General features: G+C 42.6%; 1 protein-coding gene across 9 annotated transcripts in view; it reads right to left on the minus strand.

The window, feature by feature from the left end:
- Positions 1–25847, minus strand: part of CUX1 (cut like homeobox 1) — a 276733-nt gene that overhangs the window by 208516 nt on the left and 42370 nt on the right. For all 9 annotated transcript variants that reach the window (XR_011682422.1, XR_011682420.1, XR_011682421.1 and 6 more), the window contains exon 2: positions 17621–17731. Coding sequence is in view for 6 of the 9 variants with exons in the window: in XM_071448039.1 (XP_071304140.1) it covers positions 17621–17731 (111 nt within the window). In the remaining 3 variants the exon portion in view is untranslated. The remainder of the gene's footprint in view (positions 1–17620; positions 17732–25847) is intronic.

Raw genomic sequence — 25847 nt, forward strand, 5'->3', positions numbered from 1 at the left:
ATCCCTTCATTATCTTCTCTAGTCAATAAATGCAGCTGTTGAATGTCCTGAACTTTAATTCCAACATTAGATTCTGATTCCTGGCACAAATTTTAAATGATTGAACAATATTAAAGCATGGAACACACTAGGTTTTATGTAATATATAAATTATAACATATCTAACAACAGGCCAATCTTTCCATAAGACTGGGTTATTGGAATATTAATTGCCAATTTTCCTACTCTGAGAGCAAGAAGAAAATCAGTACACTGGTAAAATTAAATTATTCGTTTCAATAAAAAAATACTTTATTTCTTAACAGCAGAGATTTGGCAATAAGATTTTATATAACATCATTTACACCTGATTGTATTTCACTTCCAATTTTTTTTAATCCTGCAAGGTACAAAGCAAATACTTATGAAAGGGACATGCAGCCAATGCCAAAGTTTCAATTATAGCCTTTCCTATTTGGCAGCAGCAAGTCAGGACTTGTGGGCCTTGTTCTCTTCCTTCAGATCATTGCTGAGGGAAGAAAGAAACCTGGAGATGCTGCTGGCACTGAAACATCTACTTATCCTTAAATGCTGCAGATGATGCTGTGGATGGTGCCAAGCATCAACAGGGGAAAAACCCCACTTTTTCACCCTCTTTTCCAGAGCTGAAAATAACACAAACCATCAAAGAACTATTACTGGGAAAAGTCAACTTACAAGGGTTCAAATTGTATCTGTTTTTTCACGTTGCTCTCCCCATCCCCATCTTCCAGGGTCGTATGTGCAGGTATAAAGTAGGGGTGTGTTTTAAAAGGTTACACTCTGAAAGGATTGTGTGATTTAAAGAAGTGCAGAAAACAGAAAGCAGTGCCCCCAAATCCCCCAAAATATCAACTCTCATCTGTGCTCTAAAGTAGGAAGGTATTTTTAAAAAGAAACAGAATGTGCCTAAGAACTTTCTGAACTTTCTGTGTGATCACTGCAGTAATAAAGGGATTTTTGGAAAAGTTATCCATGTATTTCATCCAAGATTTGTGACTAGACAATGCCTGTTTTAAGGTCACAGAAATGAGTGTTATCAGATTTACCAAAATGCTCCTACCCAACGAGAGCTGCTGCTGTTTCTGAACAGCAGGCCAACAACATGCACTCTGCCAACTCATCTGTCTCCCCAAAATACTTCTAATATTTCAAAAGATACTTCTAATATTTCAAAAGCTCACAGACAAAATATGTTGTCTCTTTCATCTTGTATGAAAAAAAAAAAATAAAAGGTATGCAGAAATCTTTTCTTTCCTTGTTCCATAATTACACTGATTTGGAAAAGAGAAGAGTATTTAATTTTGGACCAGCAACAGGTTTTAAGAATCAATGCCCCACAAGACATGCCATCTATCCTTACATATTTTACCCAGTTACTGCTCACTTAAAAAATTCCTTACCAGTTGCTATTTTCTAAGTCTTATTTATATGTATTCACACATCTAAAAATGTGCCAACACTATTGTTGAGACAGAATTCAGGGGAAAAGCCTGTCCATTGGAGGGATTCTGTAGCCCACTTGCTCCAAGACACCATCACCAGTTTCATCTTTGAGTAGAGCTCCTTTTGTTGCGTGTACATACACATAAATATCTATATGCAAATATGCACACACAGAGAACATCTGAGTGCCTTTTTGCCAGCTCACAGTTGGAGAATTCCAACAGAAATTTAAAGAAACAACATGAATTCACAGATTACTTTCTTTAATAAGTAATCCTGAAGGCTGGGGTTGGGTTTTTTTAGAGCAAGTTATCACTTCTGGGAGATCTGCAAGCAGCATCCCCCAGAGCAGATGGGGTGAGGGCAGAAGGCTCTGGAGATGCAGCTGAGCATCCAACGGCGCGGTGCTCACAGCCCTCACTCCTCACACCCAGGGCTGACCCAGCACAAAGGGCTCTGCCACCAGAGAGCCACTATTTTAAGTGTAAAGACACTCCTTTTTGGCAAACACTAAGTGATCAGTGGGGTTTGTCTTTCTGTGGCACCATCCATGGGGAGGGAGCCCTCCTGCACTAATCTCGCTAATCTCCGGAGCAGGGGGAATTTATTAAAAATGCTATTTAGACAGACAGGCTTCTCTGCAAGTCTGCTACACAGGCTCATCAAACTCATTAAACCCAGCTTTGAATCCCAGGCTTGGGAGTGTAATCCCTTTTAAGAAGCCTGCTAGACTAGGCTGAGAGAATAAAAACATGGGAGTTCCTGCACTGAAAGGTGCTCGAGCAGAGCCCAGCTTGTGGGCAGTGTGGGAGATGGACACCCCAGCTTGGGCACCACCAGTGCCAGGCTGCTGCCAGCACTGGGCAGGGAATAATCTCCTTGGAAACCACAAACAGAAGTTGTGTCTTTACCTCAGTAGCAGGAAGGATGTTGGCCTGCAGCAGCACCACCCCTTCAGCCTCTCCCAGCTCCCTCCTCTTGTCATCCGTATTACAGGAAGGTGAAAATGCTGCTGCAGCTGGCACAGCACAGAACTGGTGTCTGTCCTTCATGGAGGAACAGGAGGTGGCTGCAGTGCTCTCAGGATCTTTTGCTGGTTGCTGAGAACCTGAGAAATGTTAAAAGTCTCTTTTCCCAGCCTGGTGCTTGAAGAAGGAGTCAGGGCTCTTCATTTCTCACTCTCAAGGTTGTTTATTGAATCTTATCTATAAAAATTTTTCTCCTGCCCTGTGGAGATCTGTCCAGCAGGACAGTTCCAGGCACTCTGCCTGCCCCAGGGCAGTGTTATGTCTTTATACTAAAAACTACATCTACAATGTTTACAATTCCTTCCCAATACCTATCACCTATGTTAGACACTGAGCTTCTACTCTAAACCAATCTAAAAGTGCCACCATCACAGCAGAAGATGGAGGCCAAGAAGAAGAAGAAGAAGAAGGAGAAAGGCTGGACATGCCCAGATTCCTCCATCTTGCCTCCTGAACCCCCATACCAAAAACCCCAAAATCTACTTTTTCCACCCCATGATAACTTCACTATTATTCTACTTAAACTGTTGTGGCTTGCTGATCTTCATCTAAGGTTGGTAATTTGCTCCATGGGTCATAATCAAACCCACAGGGGCATTTTGGGCTCTGTGCCAGGGTCTCTGATCCCCCTGGCAGGGGTCCTGGCTGTGCCACCTCCTACTGGCAGTGTTTGGGTGGGCAAGGTGGGCTCTCACACCATTCCACACTGCCTTGGAAAAATCCTCCCTGGGAGCTCTAAAATGCTGTGTCACCTTTGGACACCCCAATACCTGACCTTCATCACCGTGCACAGGTGTAAAGCAGCTGATTTCCAAGTTTTCTGCTGCCTACAACCTGGAAAAACCCACAGTGAGTGCTGAGGCTGTGAGATGACAATGAGCAACACCACAGGCATTGTATTTAGGGTGAGAAAAGCAAAACTGCACCTTAAAAAGGCTGCAAGATGCAGGAATTACAGAGAGAGGTTCTCTGCACAGCACAGCCCAGCAGCAGGCTGCCTTGGGGAGTTCTGCTCAGGAAATCTTGGCATTGGGATGTTTTTAAGCACCCCAGGCCTGAGCAGAGTGCAGGACTGCAAACTGCTGGGCACCTCGTGTCCTCTCAAGTGACCATCAGCTGAAGGACTGCAGGAGAAAAGCCATGGCACTGAACTGCAGGCTCCTGATTCCTGTGTGTTTGGCTAAATACAGCCTGGAACTTCAAAATGGCACCAGGAGACTGGATACAAAGCTTCCTAGCACAGTGACTAGACAAAATGTAAAATAAAATGAAATTAGATGGTTCCCTATGGGGTCAGAGCAGTAAAACTGATTCTGATTAAGTTGCATTACCAGATAGAAGCAGGATCTCAATAATTTACAGCCAGAGACAGGATAAGTGTCCATTAGTATTAGTGTCTATGGATGTACACTTTCTATTTTTCCACATTTTTAAGGCCTCTGAGACCATGTCTGGGCCTCCAGCTTTCCCTCTCCCTGGCTCCAAACCATTGAAGTAAAACCCTTTTCCCCCAGGCAGAAGAGGAGCCTCCCTCATCAGCATCCTCCCCACCCCCAAAGGGAGGGTAAAGAAGAATGCAGAATTATTTGAAATCAATCTGGACACAGTAAATGCTCTCTAATGGTATCTAGAACACAAAATTCAGGATAACTTGAAAAAGTTATGAGGTTGGACATGATCCAAATTCAGATGAGCGCAGCACAGCAGGATGTTCTGCAGATGTGTCAGTGACTCTTAAGTTTAGCAGTCCCTGATTATTTTTTGGGGTTTTTTTTGTTTTGCTTTTTTGTTTATTTTTCATATTCCTTTCAGCACCAGCAGTCTTGGGGAGGGCACACTTGAAGCCAAACCAAGAAGTACTAAAGGAAATAAAAAACAATAAGCCAGATCAATGCTTACAGAAACCTGGGCTCATTATATTAATTGTGTCTAAACCTCCATCAATGTGTTCTTGGCCATTTTCCCTTGGAGAACCACTGCAGAGTGGCTGCTCTCACTTTGTGCCTCCTCCACTAATGAGCAGCCTCATGCCACTTCAATGCCTCTTCCCTCCCAGGAATCATTACCTCAAGAGTTAGAACTAATTTGACAAAAATCTGTTCTGCACCATCATCCCCAGGTTCTGGAGGTTTAAAGAAACCATGGAAGGCACTTGCTGACAGGTCAGAACAGCTCTCCATCAGTCTCCAACAAAAACAGATGACTAAGAACATCTGGGTAGAGGTTTGGACTCTTTTTTTTTTAATAACTGCTTTATATTCAAGGTACCTACACTTTCCCCTGTACATTTTTGAAGGGATGGTACAAAGTTACTCCTCTTGCTGCCTCAAATTCCAGATACAGGGATTTTTCAGGCTGTGAGTACAATGAAATAACAAATAAATCAGAAAACAAACCAGCAAGGCTGCAGTGATGGTTGTTCTTTACTGTGTCCCCAGTTTTGGGGTGGGCAGGACATCCCAGCAGTGGTTCTGATTCCCTTGGGATGCACTGGGATCCCCTCCTTGTCTTTTACCCCTCCCTGGTGCTTTCAGGGAGTGGGGATGGAGGGAAAGGAGCTGCCAGACACTCCTGCAGCTGATGAGCAGCAGCCACCCAAGAGGTGCTTGCATGATTTTGTGTATAGAAAGCTTGTAAAGCACTTTGGGAAGCTGAGGGATGAAAAGGACTATATAAATGTAAGATATTATTATTATTAAACCAGTGATCTGACAAGAAGAGACAGCTCTTCAAATCTCTACAACAGCTTGAGCTGAAGAGATCAGGGAGTCCAATTTGAAAAAATAATAATTTGAAACGAATTGGAGGATTAGAAGTGGCAGCTCTTTTGTGGATTCTCCATGGCAGGTAAATTTAGTAGGCTACTTTAATTTTGCATCGTTTTAACTCCTGGCAATGTCCTGTGCATTGAATCTGACAGAGAGACAGAATGTTTGAAGCTGTCGTGGCTACATTTTAGTCTCCCAATTTTACAATCAGTGTTTGAATCTGCTACTACAACTCTGGGTACAGAGATCAGAGGCTTATCAAAGAGGCATCCATTTCAAAGACAAGCAGCAGCTTTGACTTCATTCCTTCAATGCTTAAAATTCCTGAAAAAGCAGATGAGCATACCACAAAACAGGTCTGAAGGAAATCTCTCTATCGGCTCTAAACCTATTTCAGTATTAATTTTTTAAGGATCTATTTTGGTCTCAAGTAAAATGAGTGTGTTTAGCAGAGATAATCCTCTCAACAGGTGAGCTTAATATATGCCTTTTCCTGTGACAGACTGAAAGAACATTTTAAACTTATTGCTTTTTCAAGCATTAATTGAAGAACTACTTCAACCAGTTAGCTGATTTTGTTGAAATCTTTTTTTAGACTAATAATGTCTTCCCTTTCCTAACAAAGCAGCACTTCATTTCTTTATTGCTGCCCTCATTTTACCTGCATGGATGAACCAAGGACACTGTGGGAAGCACCACGTGCACTTTGCAATGAGAGGCCAGGGTTTAAAGGTGCATCACACACTGGAGTGCTGATTTCCACACCCAGCTCTTGGTTTGAAGCTGAGTTTAAGCATTCCCATGAGTGATAATATGGAAGTGAGCCTGGGTGATTTTCTACCTTCTGAGCTCTGCCTGTCATTGAGACCATTGCCCACCCCCTGGAACCAAGTGCCAGGCTGAGTTTGGCTAGAAAACAAAAAAAGTGATGTGGGAATCTGATTCCAGTTGCTCCAGCTGAGCACTGCCCAGAAGGCCCTGAAAAGCTCATGTGGGAGCAGTGGATGGTTTCCCACAGCCAATGGACAATTTCCCAAAAAACAGTGGATATATTTTCAATGGATAGAGCTTCCCAAGGAGCAAGGGATGATGGTTGCAGACAGCCAAAAGGCATTGCAGGCAGGATAACCTGGCTTCTGCCAGGTGTGGGAACCCAGCACATCCCTCTGGCTGTCCTGGATTGCCAAGACCCCTGCCAGGGGGCTCAGAGACCCTGGCACAGAGCCCAAAAAGCCCCTGTGGGTTTGATTGTGACCCATGGAGCAAATTACCAACCTTAGATGAAGATCAGCAAGCCACAACAGTTTAAGCAGAATAATAGTGAAGTTATCATGGGGTGAAAAAGTAGATTTTAGGGTTTTGGTATGGGGGTTCAGGAGGCAAGATGGAGGGAACTGGGCATGTCCAGCCTTTCTCCTCCTTCTTCTTCTTGGCCTCCATCTTCTGCTGTGATGGTGGCACTTTTGGATTGGTTTAGAGTAGAAGCTCACTGTCTAACATAGGTGATAGGTATTGGGAAGGAATTGTAAACATTGTACATGTAGTTTTTAGTATAAAGACATAACACTGCCCTGGGGGCAGGCAGAGTGCCTGAACTGTCCTGCTGGACAGACCTCGGCAGGGCAGGAGAAAAATTTTTACAGATAAGAAACAATAAACAACCTTGAGACTGAGAAATGAAGAGCCCTGACTCCTTCTTCAAGCACCAGGCTGGGAAAAGAGACTTTCCAACTTTCCTCAGGGTCACTCTGAGCAGCCAGAGACCCCGAGAGCCAGGCAGGGCAGGTGAGTGCAGCCCCAAACCCACCTCTGGCTTCTTGGTTTCACTCAGTGCTGCTGGACTGACCCATCCCAGTCCTTCAGCACCTCATCAGCAGGAATTAGGGGCCAAGGGGATAATCAGCAACAGGTTAATTTGTCAGATTAAGGCCTGGGAGATGTGGCACTGGGTGCAGCAAAGTCCCAGCTTGAAAGGAGCCGCCTGTGCTGCCAGCCAGGGAAGGAATTAAAGCTGCCTTTGAAAGCCATGGCAGTGCCAGCAGCCTCAGCACAGCTCCCCTGCAGGTGTGGACATGCCCCAAAGTGCACAGAAAGTGCTGAAGAGTTGGGCTCAAATGGCTCCTGACAAACAGGACTCAGGAGTTTGAACACTTTGGGGCGTTTTTGGGAGCACTCCCAGCGCCCTCTCGCAGAGGATGAAAGGTTTGGATTAAAAGCAGCTTTGAACCTGCAGAATGTTTGCAGAATGTTTTCCTCAGAGCTGTTCGTCTATCAGCATTCAGCCCAGCAACACAAGTATCTTTTGCAATATTTTATTAAAAGGTCCTTGGTGCCCACACACAAGCACTGACAAACCTGAGATATTCTTCAAAATACTTTAAATTATTGGGTTTTACCCAGTAGGAGACAAAGCACATAGAAAACCACAGCAGAAGCTTTTTATGAGATGTGATGGTGATCTACCATCCAATTCCACACTGCTTTCATTTATGAACTGAGCATTCTTCATTGCTTTCTCCATTTCAGAGAACCACAAGAAAACCATTTTGGGGCAGAAATGTCTCAGGTTTGGGTCCTTTAACAGCTTTATTCTTAATAAATAATAATAATGGAATCATGGGATGGGTTGGGTTGGAAAGGACATTAAAGCTCATCCAGTTCCAAAGACACCTTCCACTATTTAGGCTGTTCCAACCCATCCAACCTGGCCTTAATTTGGTTTGTGAGTATTTTTACTCCCCATATTAATAGTTTCTGGTTTTCTTTCAACTTCCAGGGATTGGGAACACAACCCCAGGGTCCCTGGGTGACAAGAATGAAGAAATCTGCCCCAGGGTATCCCCAGAGCTCATTCCCAACTCCTCATCCTTCCTGCTCAACACTGGCCTAGCGCTGCTGCTTCTGAAGAAAAACTTCCTTTTTAAAAAGTCACTGGATGTTCAATAGATAAATAACCACCTCTGTACTTAAAAAGTGCAGAACTGTGGCCATAAATAAGCATTAGTGCTTCAAAAATTGTGAAACCACAGCTTTATGGTTTTAAACAGAGACAAGGTGGAATCCTGAATGGTGGCAATGTATTTCAGATGAAAGCTTTCAAGGGGATGAGGAATAGTTACAGGAGCTGGAACCTGAGTAACTACAGTTGCATTAAATTATTCCATCTGCAAGTCCATTAAAAATTGTTAATGGCTTTGTATGGCTTTTATATTTATTGGGTGGGTTTATTCCTATGTGAGTCATACATATTTATTACCACAGGCCAGATAATGGTTATTAATAAAACTTCTTTTATTTGCATACTGTCTTGATGCTGCCCTAAATATTTACAACTGGTCTATAAAGTATAAAGAATCCTCAAAAATTCTAAACAGCACCAGGGATGCATCACAACTTCGCTTTTTGTACTTTATTACTTTTTTTGTGTTTTGCTTTTTCAAAACTGGAAAAAACCCTCAGCCTGGTAAATCCATTTCTTTTCTCAAGTCAAAAAAAGCACTAATTCTTTCAAAGCTTTAAAGCACTATTTGTATGGAGGAAGTGAGAAGAGATCCAAAGTAAAAGCAGGCTGGTTTTTTTATAATTAAGAAAATACATATATTTCTACACATAATTATGAACAGCAACAAAAGCTCAGTATTAAAATAGGTCCACTGAATCCCTGGAATTGTGCCTGCCAACTAAAACACCTACTATGAATTTAGTAATGGGTTATGCAAACATAAATTACAAGGCCAGACGTTTTAAAAGGAAAAAAAGGTGATTTATTGTCACACTGGAGACATGGCAGGATAGAAGCACAATTTCATTTTTCCATATATTCATCAACACTGCAGATGTGTTAATGCAAAAAGAATTCCAAAATAAAAAAGGACTCTCAACTGCTCTAATTCTCATCTGTCATTTAATTTACTTTAAAATTGTTACCAGGAAGCATTTTTTTGTTTTAAGCAAGCAAAACACATTCAAAATTCCTGGAAGAAAACAGGTTTTAAGAGGATTTTATAGACATTTCTCCCCTTAAAAATCAACTTCATCCAAAACTGACAACAAGAGAGTGGCTCTGCAGAAACTTGGGGCATTTGGGAGGGTGTTTAATAGAAAAGCTTCAAACTATTATTTGTACTTTGGGGATTTGGTTTGTGAGTATTTTTACTCCCCATATTAATAGTTCCTGGTTTTCTTTCAAGCAGATCCAACTATTCACTTATCCACCATCAGAGCAACAAGAATCTCTCCTAACTCAGTTAAGAGAGTTATTTGTGACAACATTGTGATTTTAATGAGAACAACATGTTTCTTTAATTACACCTGAGTCACTTAGAGGTGGTGCAATGAGCTGAGGCTTACAGACAAAAAAAAAAAGGAAAAATACTAATTGAAGATGTTTAATTATTTCTTCGCTTGGTAAATACACACAGGAAGGAAGAGCAGGGATATTGATGCCTGTTATTTTTATAACTCTTGAAAATGATAAGTCAAACTGTTCTGATAAGTCAAACTGTTCTGATAAGTCAAACTGTTCTGATAAGTCAAACTGTTCTGATAAGTCAAACTGTTCTGATAAGTCAAACTGTTCTGATAAGTCAAACTGTTCTGATAAGTCAAACTGTTCTGATAAGTCAAACTGTTCTGATAAGTCAAACTGTTCTGATAAGTCAAACTGTTCTGATAAGTCAAACTGTTCTGATAAGTCAAACTGTTCTGATAAGTCAAACTGTTCTGATAAGTCAAACTGTTCTGATAAGTCAAACTGTTCTGATAAGTCAAACTGTTCTGATAAGTCAAACTGTTCTGATAAGTCTTGAAAATAAGGCAAACTTATTGAGTTGTTATTGTTCAGAGGAAATTTAGGAGCTGAACTTCAGACTCGCTTTGTGAGTGATCTCCATATAAATTCCAAGTTTTACACTTAGCTTACCTAAAATAGAAAGTAAGAATGGCTGGTAATTGTTGGGACCACAGTGAGAAAAACCTCCATTATTCAGCTAAAAAAAATGGCAATATTTTCCCTTAAAAGCCAGCCAATGATACATCAATAAATCAGGTTATATCTTAATGCATGCTACATAAAGCCCAACCATCCTGCAGGAGGAAGGATGACAAAATGCTCTGTCAGACTCAGTTTTTTCCCTGGAGTTGTGACCTTGAAAAGCTTCTCCTCCTCTTCCAGCCCTCACCTCCCCTGCTCTGGCCACTTTCCAGCCAGGTCAGCCCTGCAGGGTCCAGGCACAGGCAAGAACAGCCAGGGAAAAAGGAAAATAAACTGTTTGCTTTGCCTGCTTTCAGCCCCAGTGACAGCAGAGCCTCCCTGCACCATCAAAGGCTTAACAAGAGAGATTAACTTGTAAATATTTGCTTACAAGTGTGTGTCCCTTTGTAAACCACAGTAATACCCCAAATATCCCCTTTTCTGCAATGGAAAATGCTGCACCCTTGGCATTACTGAAATCCAGTACCTGCAGCCAAGGCTGGGAGAAGAAAAGTGAATTTTTCAGCTCTCAAGAATGCTCAAATGAAAGGAATCTACATTACTAACAGCAAGTGACTTCAGAGAAATTAATTGGTTCAACTGCTCCAATGAGTTTGGTTGCATCAGATGTGTCCCCCTCTTGAGTATTTTTGGAGCTCCTGAATAAAGTAATTGCCTGTATATTTTCAGATTTACAAAAATACTTTTGAGGTAAATGTGTTGTAGAAAATTGATTTAAGGGTATCTTGAAAGCAAATGGAGTAAGAGTAACTCAAAGTGGCCTAGGTCATGTGGCTTCAGAAAAATGCTTTAAATTAAACTTCTCTGTCTAAAAACACACAACACAATCTGCAGGTCAGGGGAACTCCTTTCCTGGGTTTCAGACCTCTCAAATGGTGTTTGAAAATCATAAACTGTGAAATCCTACATAGCAACAATCCCCAAAATATGGCCTCATTTGCTAAAAGAACTTTCTCAAGCCCTGTTATTCCCAAATAAATTGCACAGATTCTGCTGCCACCCTGCCCTGCTGGGAACAGCACAAGTAAAGACAATAAAGACAATTATTAAAAAAATTAATTAATGAGGTTTACTGTATGGTAGGAATGGTCAATGGAGGCCAGTTTTAGGAGAATCCTAGAAAAATACAACTGAATTTTAATTGTTTTAGTGTCCTCTCACTTCCAATAAAAAGGCAGCAAGAGATCATAATACAGAAATAGATGTTAGAAACAGCAATGGGTTTCCTGTGAACAAGGAGATTATGCTAAAGTGAAACATGTATTAAATAATCCATCCCGGATAAGGTTGGACCTGATTTAACCCCTCTGACTCCACAAAACTGGTGTTTAGATCACATTTAAAAGATATGGAAATAGATTTTATAGCTTTTCTGGAAAAGTCACATAATAAATAAATAAATAAATAAATAATAATAATAATAATAATAATCTTCTCCATTTAGCTTTTGAAATGCCAAGCCCATGTAGTACAAATTATCATAAAAATCATTTACCTGGCAAACAAAGCTCTTGAGAATAAAAGCATGGGAAGGAAGGACATGGCACCTAAATATTATCCTAAAGGAGAGGTATTCATCAAAGGGGCAAAAAAAGAGAAAACTGGGAGGGAAAAGGGAAAAAAAGAATAAAAACAAAAGAAATTTTAAAAAAAGAGGAGGAAAGTGGGAAAAGGAAAAAGGAGGGGGGGAAGGAAAAAAGAAAACAATCAAAGGAGTGGAAGAACCCAGCTGTAGATGGCAGCAAATCAATAGTCACCCCTCTGTACACAGACACTGAGAACATCAATTATCCTCAGACAGACTCTGTGTTTTCAGTAGATTTTGTTATCATTTCCACTTTGTCACACAGACTAGACCAAAGTTGACTGAGCAAAGTCTCTGGGAATCAACATTACCCACATACCCATTCTGAAGATCCTGCTCTCATTTCAAGAACTAATTCAAGCAGCAGAATTTTATTTTTTTTTTTACCCTTAATTATATTATACTTTGCTGTAGAGACTGGCTGTTTCAATAGAATAGTCCAGAAACACTGGGGACAAAGAATTTAAGAATTTTGCACTTTGAAAAACAGAGCCCTTCCATAATAACTTAATTTCCTTCGGTTCTTTATGACTTACAGTCATAATTTTAAAAGCTTGTGGATCTTAAAGATATGCATCACTTTGATACAACATGATGAATAAAACCATTACTTGTATAACAGAAGATTTTACAGGCATTTTTCTTCCTCTTTGGGGCACTGCAGAACTGTGATGGTTTGGGTGACACTGATGGAAAACAGCTTTGATGTAGGCAGGTAAATGTCATTTATTTGAGGGTAACCAATGGCTTGGGTCAGCAGGCTGCCCCCTCCACACAGTGTTCAGGAATAATTTTGTTTTCTAGCATTTTCTCATATTCCATTTTCCAGAGCATCTTTGTTTGAGAATTTATGTTTCTGTGCTTAGAGGTTCTCCCACATCCCTCCATAACTCTGCCCACTGAACTTTTCATCTTCTTTACAAGATTCAGGTGGGAATTTGGGCATTTTAAGGTAATTGTGACTCTCTCAATCTCACCAGCTGAATTCATTTACAACCCAGAAACTGCAAAGGGCACAACCACTGAGGAATCACCCATCCAATTTATGATTTTACCCATCAGGATAAAAAACCAGGGCCCACAGCAACAGGGCAAGCTCCTGCCTCTAATTCTGGCACCTGCCTGATTTTGTAGAGCTCATAATCTCCCATTACAAAATTAGTTGCTTATTTCATTTCCCAAGAGCAGCTGACCCCAGGCTGGGCTTTTGTCTTGTGACCCCTGGCTCAGGTGAGCCTGGTAAAAACCCCACAGCTCAATATTACCTGGCTCACCTGGCCAAATCCTGGAGGAAAAAAGCAATGGAGAGTTACAGGTTAAACAGGCTTAGAAGTAAAAGTATTAGATAAGCTTTTCAATGTTTAAAACAGAAATATGTAAGCAAAAAGTGGTTACTGAACTAAGAATCTGGGTAAAAACAAAAGCAACATTAGGAACTACCTACACTTCATGCCAAAAATTATTAACCTGTGCACCTGGAATTATTTAGAGACTAAAAAACCCCAATTCTCAAAGGTGGCAATTCAAACATTCTGTTATTCACACCAGAACTGACATATGAGGACAGGATTAAGTAAAACAAGAATTTCACAGAGGTTAAAATACCCCAGAAATACCACAGTTGGTCACAACAGTTCAGGATTTGTCACTGTAAGAAAATAATCATCTGATGAAGGCTGGCAATTCACATGATATATTTGGAGATGTCTTCCAAGTAACAGTCATGTAAAATTGATGTTTCAAGTAATCTCCTGACCAGACTCAGCCTTCCACAGTAGCTGCTCAGGGGGAAACAAACTGAGGCTGAAAATCCTCCAAAACATCTATGAGCAGCAGGTCTGACATGACCTCCTAAAAGCTGTGAGGAGGTAAAGAGTATTTTTGCAATAACAGGTTAAGAACCCTTTCTGAAAGTTTCTGCACAACCACTGCTGAATTTTCTGTTCATGTAAAGTTCCCAAACATGAGATCCTTCTTCCCAGAGTCATCTCCCAGTATGCCAAGACAGAAATAGTATTTTAACATTTTTAAATACCAAAAGCCCTAGGGACATTCCTCCAAACATGAAAACATTGTATTGCTTTTTTGCAGCAATTTGATAATTTGCAAAGAAGGCAGAAATGACCCAAAAAGATCTGTCACAACTTCTAAAGTAAAAAAGAAACAGAAGTATCCTCGACTTCATTAGCAATTTTTGGAATCCTTTTCTGCTGCACAGGAGATAACTTTCAAGGGGATATTATGGAAGGTCCAGAGGCAGCAAGGAATAGGAAAGTCAAGGCAATCCACACTTGTCCCCTGATTTATGGTGGGACTGGCAAGGGCAGAGGAAAAGAGATGCTGGCACAGCCCAAACCAGGGATGCAGGCAGGGTGAAACACAAAATGGAAAGTACATTTCTGAAACAAATTGTTACATTTAACAATTCCATCTTTGTGGCTTTGTTTCTTAATGCCAAGGAAGTTGTTACTTCATTGTGGAAACTGAAATTGAGCTGTACACTGGGTTTTTTTATCTAGCTGAAGAACATTCTGCATCCAGGCTGGTTTTCTCCCACAGAACTGTTTTGTTATGGAAAAGAGCACATGGGATGTTTTAGGAACTTCAATGTATCAGTTTGGAGATGCCAGTGTCCCCCTGTGCATCCCCTGTCCACCTCAAGGATGTTTCCAGACAAAGCTGCAGTTCCTGATCCCTCCCCTCCTGATTTCCCACTGCCCCCAGAACTGCTGAAGCTTGGAGGAATGTTCACAGACCTTCCTGCTTTTAGAGAGTGCAAAAAGCAACTGCAGGTGAGCACACACTGCAGGAGCTGTAAGGTTTGTGTGAGGAGGAAGCCCAGGGCAGTCTCCCAGCTGGACAGCAGCCCCATCTCCCACAGCAAATCCCTTGGACAGGACAGACCTTCCACAGCTGAGCTCCCTCCGTGCCCTTGGGAGCAAAAACCACATCTCAGCTTGGTTACAGCTGCCTGGTCCTACAGTTCAGATACTTGCTTCTAATTCTTTGATCCCTTTTGCATTCTTAGTCAGAGGAAGTAGAAGTTGTTCCTCAGAAACAAAGCTGCAGAAGAGCACCATGGCAGAGAAGGCAGACAAAGAACCAAAAAAATTCATGCAAGGTTCTTAGGAATGTGCTTTCATAGGGGTCCCAGGACAAAGATGAGGATGTAGAACCTAGCAGAGATCCCAATTTCCTCAAATACTGGACATGTTCAGTGTGCTGTTTTTGAATAAATAAAACTCATGTATTCTGGAAGAGAATAGAGGCTCCAGAATTGTATTTTGTAAAATAATACTTAAAACCTTCCCATCAAATGATTTAACTTCTGTATCCTCCTTACTAGAAAGGACTGTTTGCATATCATTTCCCACTATATCTCTTGAAGTAATTACAAGAGGATCTGTTTGCCTCTACATTCCTCTCCCACTGAGTTACCAAGGTGCTCTCACAATGCACTCTGAAAGTGTAGGGTCTTGGGGGTATTTGTCTGTTGCTCCCCTTCGGCTCCACAGAAATAAAACTGGCTTAAAGAAATCCTCCTGAAACCTGTAACATGCCATCAGATGGGGGCTGGCAGCTACAGTGAAGAATTTGTCATTTTACTTATAGGAAAAAAAGGAAGGCAGCAGGAAACAAAAGTTAGGTTTTGTAGTATGAACTTAAGCTTCTAGCAAACAATTGAAAATATGGCCCCAGAATTCCATAAATTTCCTAGATTCTGTACAATTTCCTATACTCTCCATATTCTTTCACTTCTCTCCTTCCTTCTCTTCCCAATAATTTGCAAAGGGAATCAACTCACCCTTCAAATTCTTTTCCACCTTTTAAATAAAAGTCCTGCTCCTTCAAAGCTGCCCTCCCCAAATTCTCTTTTCTTCAAACAGAACTGACTTCTGCCCCACAAAACCCCCTCAGGGCAGCAGATAAACAACACTGCCTCTTCCCCAGGAGTCCCTCCTGCTCCCCCTGTCTGGGCCAGCATCCCCAGGATGCTTAGTGATTATCACTGTGAGATGTAATGGACATGAGATAAGGCAGGGGGAGTGAGGGAAGGAGCAGCACTGGTTTGAAGAAGCCTTTCCATGGCCACAGCCTCCAACCATGGTAGCCTTGGGGGGTTAAAGGTGATTTCTGCAGAGCCTGCACAGCTCCCAGGGGCCTCCTGCCCTCCAGGGACTGCCCGGAGCCTGGGGGAGCCCTGCCACCCAAAGCCCAGCTCCAACACTATTTCCAACACCAAACCATCCACGTTTTCCCTGCCAGGCTCCCACCCTGCTGCTACTTTCCCTTCTCCCCTCCTTCCTGACCCCTCAGATCCCACACAAATGCACTTCCAACTCTTTCCCAGGCTCTACGAGCCTTTTCCAAAGCACAAGCTTTTCTCCAGTTGTCCACTCTCCTTAATCCCCACAAGTCCTGGCACTTCCACCTTCTCAGGCTTAAGATGAATGAGAATCTGAGGTGCCAAGGGATTTGCAGACAAGTCCTGCTCTGCTCTCTGGGGTGTTTATGTAAGCCCAGAGAACTGCCCTTCACAGCAGAGCCAGGCTGGGTGTGACAGAGCATCACCAAGAAAAAACCCTGGGCCTGCCACAGAGAGACAGAGCCCAAAGAGCTGGATCCCAGTGAGCAGGACAGACCCCAAAGAGACCCCTGGATCCCAGGGATCAGTGTCTCTGAGCAGGTAAACCCCAAAGAGCTGGATCCCAGTGAGCAGGGCAGACCCCAAAGAGACCCCTGGATCCCAGGGATCAGTGTCTCTGAGCAGGTAAACCCCAAAGAGCTGCATCCCAGTGAGCAGGACAGACCCCAAAGAGACCCCTGGATCCCAGGGATCAGTGTCTCTGAGCAGGACAGACCCCAAAGAGCTGCATCCCAGTGAGCAGGACAGACCCCAAAGAGCTGCATCCCCCAGGGATGCAGGGCAGCATCTGCTGCTGGAGAAGCAGCACTGAAGGTTGGGAGAGCTGCCTGCTGCTTCCCTCCCAGGAAGAGCCTTGGAAGGAGTTGGTGCTGGCATATCAGTTATCTGGAACTGGCTTTGAAATGCCACAACATTCCTGGATGAACAGATTGCTGGCAATCAGCAGGGGAAAAAAAAAAAATACCCAAATCCACAAAACAAACAGAGGAGCCAGCCAGCCCTGAGCACTGCTCTGCTTTCAGCAGGGAACCAAGTGAGATTATCTGTGGGTTTGAGGTGACTGCTCAGGAGGAGTTTAAACATTCCCAGCTTCTCACAGATCATGTTCACCTCTCCCAGTTTCCCCACTGGTTTTACCCCTGCTTTTGCCCCACACCTGTGCTCCATACACATCCTCCCAGGGGAGCTTGGCTCAGCCCTGACCTTGTTGTGTTTCCAGTGAAATCAACAGTGAAAATGTGATTTTTGATGGAAAAATGAGCATCTTTGAAGTTATGCCCTTGATATAGATTTATTTAGGCAGCAAAATGTCACTTTCTACATCCAAGTGCTCCGAGAGTTTGGATTGGTGAAGAGTTTTTTTTTGCAATTCTCCAGGTTTTACATTATTATATAATTTAGAGCAAGCCTGTCTGAAGGCCAGTGTTGATGCTTCCTCTAAAAACATCAATCCACATTTCAGTATTTACAGAATGCAAAAGCTCCCTGATGAGGAAAACATCAGAGATAAGCAGATAAGGACCTGGCAATAAATACAAGAAAATTATAGAAATAAACCATTAAGAAGAAATCACCACTTCCACGTGCCTAAGAGCACCTACTAGAGCAAGAGACTGGGATAGCTTTTCTCCTTACCTCTGGAGTGTTTTTCTTGAACTCACGACTTTGCTCAATAAGTTTTTTCCTGGACTGCTCACTTTCATCTTGCCGGTTCGCCAATATTGTTGCTGTGGTATCGAGCTCCCTCTGTAAAGGAAAAGAAACATAAACAAAATAAACAACACAAACAAAAAAACCCACCAAGAAAAAAAACCAACCAAAAAAAAAAGAAAAGAAAAAGGTAAAAATTCTGTCAGAGCTCTGTTCATCACAGAAGTACAAAAATTCCCAAATGGAATATGGAGATGGAAGGGTGAGGGAGCAGCACAGAACAAGCACCAGGCTTCCAGAGATCTGACCTCCTGAATAACAGCAAATGAAGGGCCACAGCCTTTTGGATTCCATCTTGCACACAGAACATCACCATTTTTCTCAAAACTGGCTCCACCCCAGCATCACACAGCACAGGAGCAATGGCACACAATACACACCTCCTAATAAATTCCCACATCCAGTGAAGATTACAGATCTTGGACATATTCAAACCAGGTTTATTTTCACCTGCCTGCTCTTTTTAAAGATACTGGTTTTCCCCATTTTGAGTTATCCTGTTATAAAAATTTATTAATTCAAATATTGGTTAACCTTATACTTGAATCTGGACTGGTTACACCTCAATCACTCTTAATTTCCTATGACATGCTGTATATAATTCCATATATTCCACTGTGTGTATATATATATATATTCCACTGCAGTGCCCTTTTCTATTTAAGTCTTGCCTTATTTGAATACAAAATTATCTTTTTGGAATCTATTCCTCCAAGGTAATTAGCAGGTATGTCCATTTCTTCTCCAAAACATCTCTTTTTTTAAGCACCTGATGAATGCCAGATTATCTTCCAACAGTTTCTGCTAAGCTGAAGCACAGCTCCCACTGTTTTCCAGCTTTTTCCAAGTGTTTTATCCCCATCCCAATTCCTCCACTCAGTGCTGTGCCTCCAAATGTCACCATAATAGATTGAACGGGTCACTTATCGGTGCATAAACCAACAACACTCAATCTTCTGTGTCACTTTGTGCTGCTTCTGCAGTATTTCCACATAGTATGAAAAAAATAAAGGCAAACCTCTCCATTCAGCTACAGACATTGCTCCCCAAGTCACTGGGAGAATCAAGAATTCATAAATTTGGCACTGCTTTATCCTCTTATTAATTCAAAAAGAGAAAAATGTGGCTGTGAGAAAAGTTCATGAAAAGTGAGAACAACAGGCTAGAGCAAGGCTACCTTCACCTCATCCCTCCAACCTGCCTGCAAACCCCCCAATATTCTCCAGTTTTCTACCAGAAATTTGCCACATTTCTGGAATTTGTTCATTACTCAACCATCTGAGTAAGGGACCAAAAGCACAAGCCTGGGACCTCCTGTCAGGTCTAATACCAGACCCCAAATAGGAGGTCAAGTTGCTGACTTGTTACTAGATACAAATATTACCATCTAAATACTCTGAAAACACCCAATTCCTAATTTTGGATACATTTTTGAATGTATAAATCCTGGATGGATACATATGTGTCCTACGGAACTCCATAGTTTGACCTCTGGATGGAAAATGAAAAACCTTTTGAGCTCCCAACTCAAGAGGACCAATATTTTTTTCCTCATTTAGGATGATTAACACAAAATTAAGATTTTTAAATAAATATATGGACCATAGTTATCCTAATACTTGGAAACCAGCTCAATATGACAAATGGATTTGAAGCCAAGCAGCATGCTGGAACCAGTGACCTAAATATTGTCACTGAAATGCTTAAAAATCCTTCTATATCTGACTTTGGGTAAAGAAACAGGGCAATATGTCCACCAGATCTTGGTTTGGAATTCTGTAACATATGTGAAATCTATTGCAGAAAAGTGGGAAATACTTAACAGTTGGATAAACCACATTTGAAATTCATCCCAGCTAAGTTTATGCAAGAAAAAAGAGCAACAGAAACCAATGTGGTTAAGCAGAACTATAAAGAGCAATATAACGGCTAAGCAGAAGGCTTTTAAAAAATATAAACAATCTGGTACGGCCAGAAACTTGGAAAACTATATTTAAAAAGGAAGCACACATTTAGAGCCAAGCAAAGAAAACACAAATCATGAAGTAAGAGGGAATTTCAGTGGAGCAAAGAACCAAGTGTTTGGTTTCTGGTATCAATCCCTAGCAAGGAACCTGAGCAATGGTGGTTTTAAAGACCTGTGCTTCCAAGTTTAGAGACAAGAAAGAAAAACAACTGGATAAAAAAAGGAATAAATTCCATATTTTGTGCTACCATGAAGAGTCAGGGGGCAAATGACAAAGGACTTTTTCACCTCACTGCCTGATTGGTACCAGTGCCACGGTGCACTTACACCAGAATCTTTCCCTTCACCTTCTGAATTCCTTCTGGGACAGGTCTGGTCATTCCTGCCCACAAAACATTTCCTCCTGTGGCACACCAGGCACAGCTCACACTGCACTGAGCTGTCTGACTCTGGAGCTCCACACCTTGCACTGATGGGCAGCTCAGAGTGTGAGATGCAATTCCAGGTATCTAACCCCATGATCTGATACAAAAGAAGGCATTAAATCTTCAAGCCATGTCATAGGTAATAAGACCCAAATCAAAACTGTTTGGAAAATTGCTGATCTTTTCTTCCTTACTTGATCTGAACAGTGTACAATGCCAAGTTTCATTTATTTAAACCTAATAATAGATACAGGTTTACAACCCACAAGGACTAATGACAGATTTTTCATACTTTTGTGATTTAATCTTATGAGATAGCCTAATCTTTTAAAAAAAATTTAATGTGGCCAATGCATTATTTCTGCAAGCAAGCTCATTTTAAGGAGCAAATAGTAATAACATCAATATTTCAGACCTGAGTACTTTGTAACACTCAGACATAAACACTTCCCCAAGCTTTGCAATCACTCTCTAAGTAGATAACAAGTAAAAGGAGACATAATTCTGCACAGAGGTGTGTTGGAGAGTCAAAAAGAGGAGCCTGTGTCTCAGTATCATCCTTCATCCCTTCCTTTGAAATCAAAAGGACTCCAATGAAAAGCAAACAAAAACCAGGGCTCAAAGGTGTTGCAGCAGTGACCTGGCTGTGGAAAGGATTCAAAGCCTGGAAGCTTCAGTTCTGAAGCTGATGATTCAACACTGGCTAATGAACTTTGTGGCCCAAAAAGAGCCACCTGCAGAAAGGGAGCCACTGCTTGGAGCACATTGGAGAGAACAAGCAAGACCATTATCCCTCCCCCTGCCCCAAAGTCCCATCGATTTAGGGCAGGCACAGTTCAGAGATAACTAAAGAACTCTCTCCAGGGTTTCTACTTTGACCCATTTCAGTAAATTTACTGGGGGTGGGAGGGAGGCAGTGGGAGGAGAGGAGACAAGAAAGTCTCATGCTCCTAAGTGTGGGAGTCATTAGAAACAGTCCCCAGAAAACAAACACTAAAGGTTTTCTTTCAGGCAGTATAGAAATAAAAAATCTAAAACTAGGAGGGTCAATTCCACTATGCAGTGTAACAACAATCACCTTGGAGTGAATTTATGTCCTCTTTTATAGAAATAAAAAATCTAAAACTAGGAGGGTCAGTTCCACCATGCAGTGTAACAACAATCACTGTGCTCTCTTAACTCAGGAACCTCCAGGCCCTGCTGGGCTCCCTGCTCACCCTGCCTCAGTCACCCCAGGGTGAAGTGGCTGCCAGGGACCCAGCAGAGCAGGGGGATCCTGCTGGAAACATCTCACCCTTCCCTTCCCACCTTCTGCCCTGAGCCAGCTCCCTGTGCAGGGCCAGCTGTGCCCACGGGAGTGGCAGCACTGCAGCAGGGAGGGGGGAGAGCTGTGGAATCCCCCTTTGGGCACCAGCCTGCAATTAGCACGACCCCAAGTAATTATGAAACTGCAGGCTCATTGCAGGCGAGTTTCAAGGTTGTTTTCCTTTGCTGCTGACATGTCTTTGCCTACCAGATGCATTCTTTGATAATCACCCAGCAGCAGGGCTGCACCACTGACCAGTTAAACACAACAAGGCCTGTCCTTTCCTTAATAAGAAGATTCAAGTCAGCTCTTCCATTCCTGAGACCTGGGAGCTGCTGGGTGGCTGCTCTCAAAGGTGAATCCTAAAAATTACTCACTTAGGAAAACAATTTTGGAAAGAAATTGAACTTGCTTGGCTATTAATGAAGTTTCTGTTCCCTCACCCACTTCTACCAGTTACTGGCCACTGCCCTGCCATGGGCATTTCACAAACAAAGAAACCACCACACTTGAGCATCCCAATTCCCCCAAAAGCTGCTCCAACAACCAGAACTAGTCCTCAGTCTCTGCTTTGAACCAGTACTCCCATGGCCCACATGGAAGAAGTGACAAAAACCTGTAATAACCATCTCTAAGTGCTGTGACATAACTGTATCCCAAAGTTTTGTAATTCTCCCATATTTAAATGTTTAATCCTTGCTGCATTTACCACAAAGCTCCTACAGTGGAGCAAGAAACACATATCACAACTTTAGGACAAACTGATTATTTATTCCATGGAATGCAAAGCCTAAGCTGTGCCTTTGAAAGCCTTAAGCATGGCTGCAGAGATTAACAGGACACCAAAAAGAATCTTTTCATAGAAAAGGTGGTCAAGCATTGGAATGGGCTGCCCAGGGAGGTGGTGGAGTCCCCACCCCTGGAAAGGTTGAAGAAGCAACTGGACATGGCACTCAGTGCTCTGGTTGAGTTGGATTTGATGATCTCAGAGGCCTTTTCCAACCTTAATGATTCTGGGATCCACCATAAACTCATTTTACTTATTACAATGAGCAACATAAACCACAACTTCATGTAGATCAGGAATTTTCTACCAGTAAATGCAGCATTAACCACTTCCCCTGAAATCCTGTTTCTGTGTACTTAAGGTATTTCCCTTTATCACCAGTTCAATCAGTTCCCCAGTCTACTGATAATCTGCTACTGAAAGGAATTTTCAGAAGTTTCATTTCTGTTTTCATCCTCTCACAGGAGTGCATTTGTCAGATGTATCAAAGCTCTCAATGTAGCTTTTTGCAATTTTTAATTTCCTATTAAAGGAAAATTTCCTGGTGCCAGGATGACACCAATGTAGAAGCATCTGGCACAACTCTGCACACTCCCAGCCTACTTGTCTTGGGGAAATTTTACATTTCCCTGACTGCTCCATGGGGCAACCCACCCTTCAGTCTCAAAACTCCATCATTTGCACCTATCCAGAAATCAACATACCAATTATGTAAGTATTTCAAAATAGTTCAGAAATTATAAACTGCTTTACAAGCTTGGTGTGTTACTCTGGAAAAACAAAGCCATGTTCACCTGATAAAGCTCTAGATTATGACTGGGGGAGAAACCACAGAGCTGACACTGGGAATTTTCATTAATGTCTGTTTTGACTGTAAAAGGCCAGCCCCAATTCTGAGCTGAAAGTGCTTAGAAAGGTAAAATATGGTAAGGATTCTGTGAGCAGAGTTTGTGCGAGCCTTGGTGTAAAGCCTCTCTCTAAAACATCAAAAGCAAAGACCAAACAGTTCAACAGGAGAGCAACATCTCAAAAACCAGGATCCCATCTTACACCTCAGCAGTAATTGCTGAACAAATAACAAAGAGCAGAATACCTGTAATTTACACTCCCATGGGAAGGAAAAAAATAGTAAAAACCCACAAGCGTTAAAACACATTTCTTAGAAAGCATTTTGCCACTTGGCAAACTGATGCAAGTACCTTTCACACACAGAATTAGTTAGAAAATTTCAATAAACACATTTTATTCCGCATACTGAAGTAATTTGACTCCAAGTAAGTTTTTAAACAAGCTTTAACTGGAACAAATTTAGGGCTCTACTCAATGCTTTTGGGACAGGGAGTCAACGTGTGTGTGGTGGCCACTGCATAAGAACAAAGGGCAAGAACAGAGGTGCCAATGGAGCCATCAATAAAATTATCTTAATTAGCAGGCTACTAAAAAACAAACAAACAACAACAACAAAAATACCCACCAAAAAAAAAGTAAAAAGAAAGGGTGTTGTGGCTTTGTCTGCTCACAACAAGAACAGCCACTGCCACAAATGCAGGCAGAGCCTATCAAACTATCTTGCAAGAGGGGAAAGGTAGCACTGGCTCTTCAAAAGGAGCTGCAATCAGCAGAAAGAAGCCACACAGATATTGATGCCAGCAATAAATGCACTGTGAGAGGAAAAGCTTGGCAGTGCCAGAGTTGAGATGATTATTCCTGTCTTTTCTTCTACACCTTGAATTCAGAACTTTTTAGAAAATGTAAAGAACTGGAGACTATCCAATGCCAAAGGTCTGTACTGAACAAACCTTTTCTCTCACTCAAGAAAATAATGAAACATTGCCTATTTGTCTCAAAAGGTAGTTTTACTTCTTCCAGCATTACTTACTCTCTTTCCATCCTCCTCAAACCCAGGTGCAGAATGACTGCACAAGTCCCAGGCATGAGGGTCTCCAGCCCTGCTCACAGTGGCACCAGAGGGGTGATGTGAAATAAGAAATAAGGCTCAGGCTTCATTCACAGCACCCTCAGCCTTCACCCCAAAGCTCCTCTCCTGCTGCTGCTGCTCAGTTTCTACCCCAGAGTATCACCACTCCCTTTGTTCCCACCAGGTCCACCCTCCCCTCAGCCCTCACCTTGAGCACTGGGTGAGCTAAAACCCACCTGGGAGGGTGGATTTTCCCAGAGGCAGCAGCGCTCCCTGCCCTCTGCATCCCCCAGCCTTGCCCCAGGAATTCCACAGTGTGAAACCACCGGCTTCCATCACCTCACCCAAGACCCACAGTTGGGGCTCAATACCCAGCAGGAATCTGTCAGCAAACCCACTCCATGGTATCTTAAAACTCTGCTTGATTTTGCATTGCACTTCATCACACTTTGGACATAAATTTCCTAAAAAGTGAAATTTGTGAGTGTAAAAGTGAGTGTTTGCTGGGGAGGGGGCTCCCTAGGTTTTGCAAGCACAGCACATCCCCAGCCAGCCACAGCTCCCATCCTGCTGGGGAGCTGCCTACAGCTTCACCCACTTCCCACAGCACCATTTCACACTCTTCCACTTAAAAACAAAAGTTCAGACCCGTTGCTTCAATACCCACAACAGAAAAAAACCAAAAAGTAATGAGTTAATTTAAGTGTTGCTGCAGTGAGGCTCCCCAGAAGGGAGGATTTCAGATGGATATAGCAAGGGGACAGTGGGAAGTGGTGAGGGCTGCTCCAGCTTGGAGCAATCTGCTCACCCACCATGCACTGGCTGTGGTGTAAAATCACAATACAACCCTGTGAACACCTGCTCAACTGCCCTGTGCTGGCTTTCTACGGCTAAAATTAAGTTCATCGTGTACATGCTGGTTAATCACTGTGAAAGAAACAAAAAAAATGCCTTAGCTTAATATGTGTGACTTTGAGGGCAGCTACAGGGCGGTGGGGATTCAAACTGCATCTTCTTCTGCCAAATGAAATAAATTATGGGAAACCAAAGGAAAAACTCACTGCTGCTTGCACAGCCCTTGCCTGGGCAACACCCAGTGCCAAATCCATCTGCTTGGTCTCCTGTGTGGCTGGTTGATCAGAGGCTGACCAAAGCACAAAAGCAGTGGCCATGCTGACCACAGCTCTGACCACACCACAGCAGCCAACTACCCATGGCTGAAGGGGCCACAGAGAACATTAAAAACCAGTGTGGAGATGATGGTCTGAGCAGGCCAGGCTGCCCTTCCCATCCCCTCCGCTTCTGTCACAGGCAGCAGGGACAGGAGGAATGTCCCCTGTCCCCTCCTCAGCCCTCCACACACACAGGGAATGGAGAAGGACACTGAGGGAGAACAGACAGCTCCACCATGTTCTTATCTTATTGCAGAAGTTCCACACCATCTTGGTGATTGCTCATGGGCAGCTCCACACAGCACTGACTCCTTCTTCTTCACAGCACAGGCAACAAACCTCAACTGTCTCCTCACCCAGCTACCCCACTCTTTTGTAGCACTCATCCTCACTGGACACAGCTGTGGCCTGTTAAGGGCAGGCCTGTTCCTAATCTTTGGTAATTAGTGCAGCTGCAACTCCTCAGGGGTGAGATTACCTTCTGCACTATCTATTTTCTTACATTCTATCCCTCCACACCACCACGTTTGTGATCCCAGCAAACTGGGAGCCAGGAGGTGCACAGCACCCATGAACCA

The sequence above is a fragment of the Agelaius tricolor genome, unplaced genomic scaffold (assembly GCF_023055355.1).
Source record: "Agelaius tricolor isolate 1412-34295 unplaced genomic scaffold, bAgeTri1.0.p SCAF_25, whole genome shotgun sequence".
NCBI classification, from domain to species: domain Eukaryota; kingdom Metazoa; phylum Chordata; class Aves; order Passeriformes; family Icteridae; genus Agelaius; species Agelaius tricolor.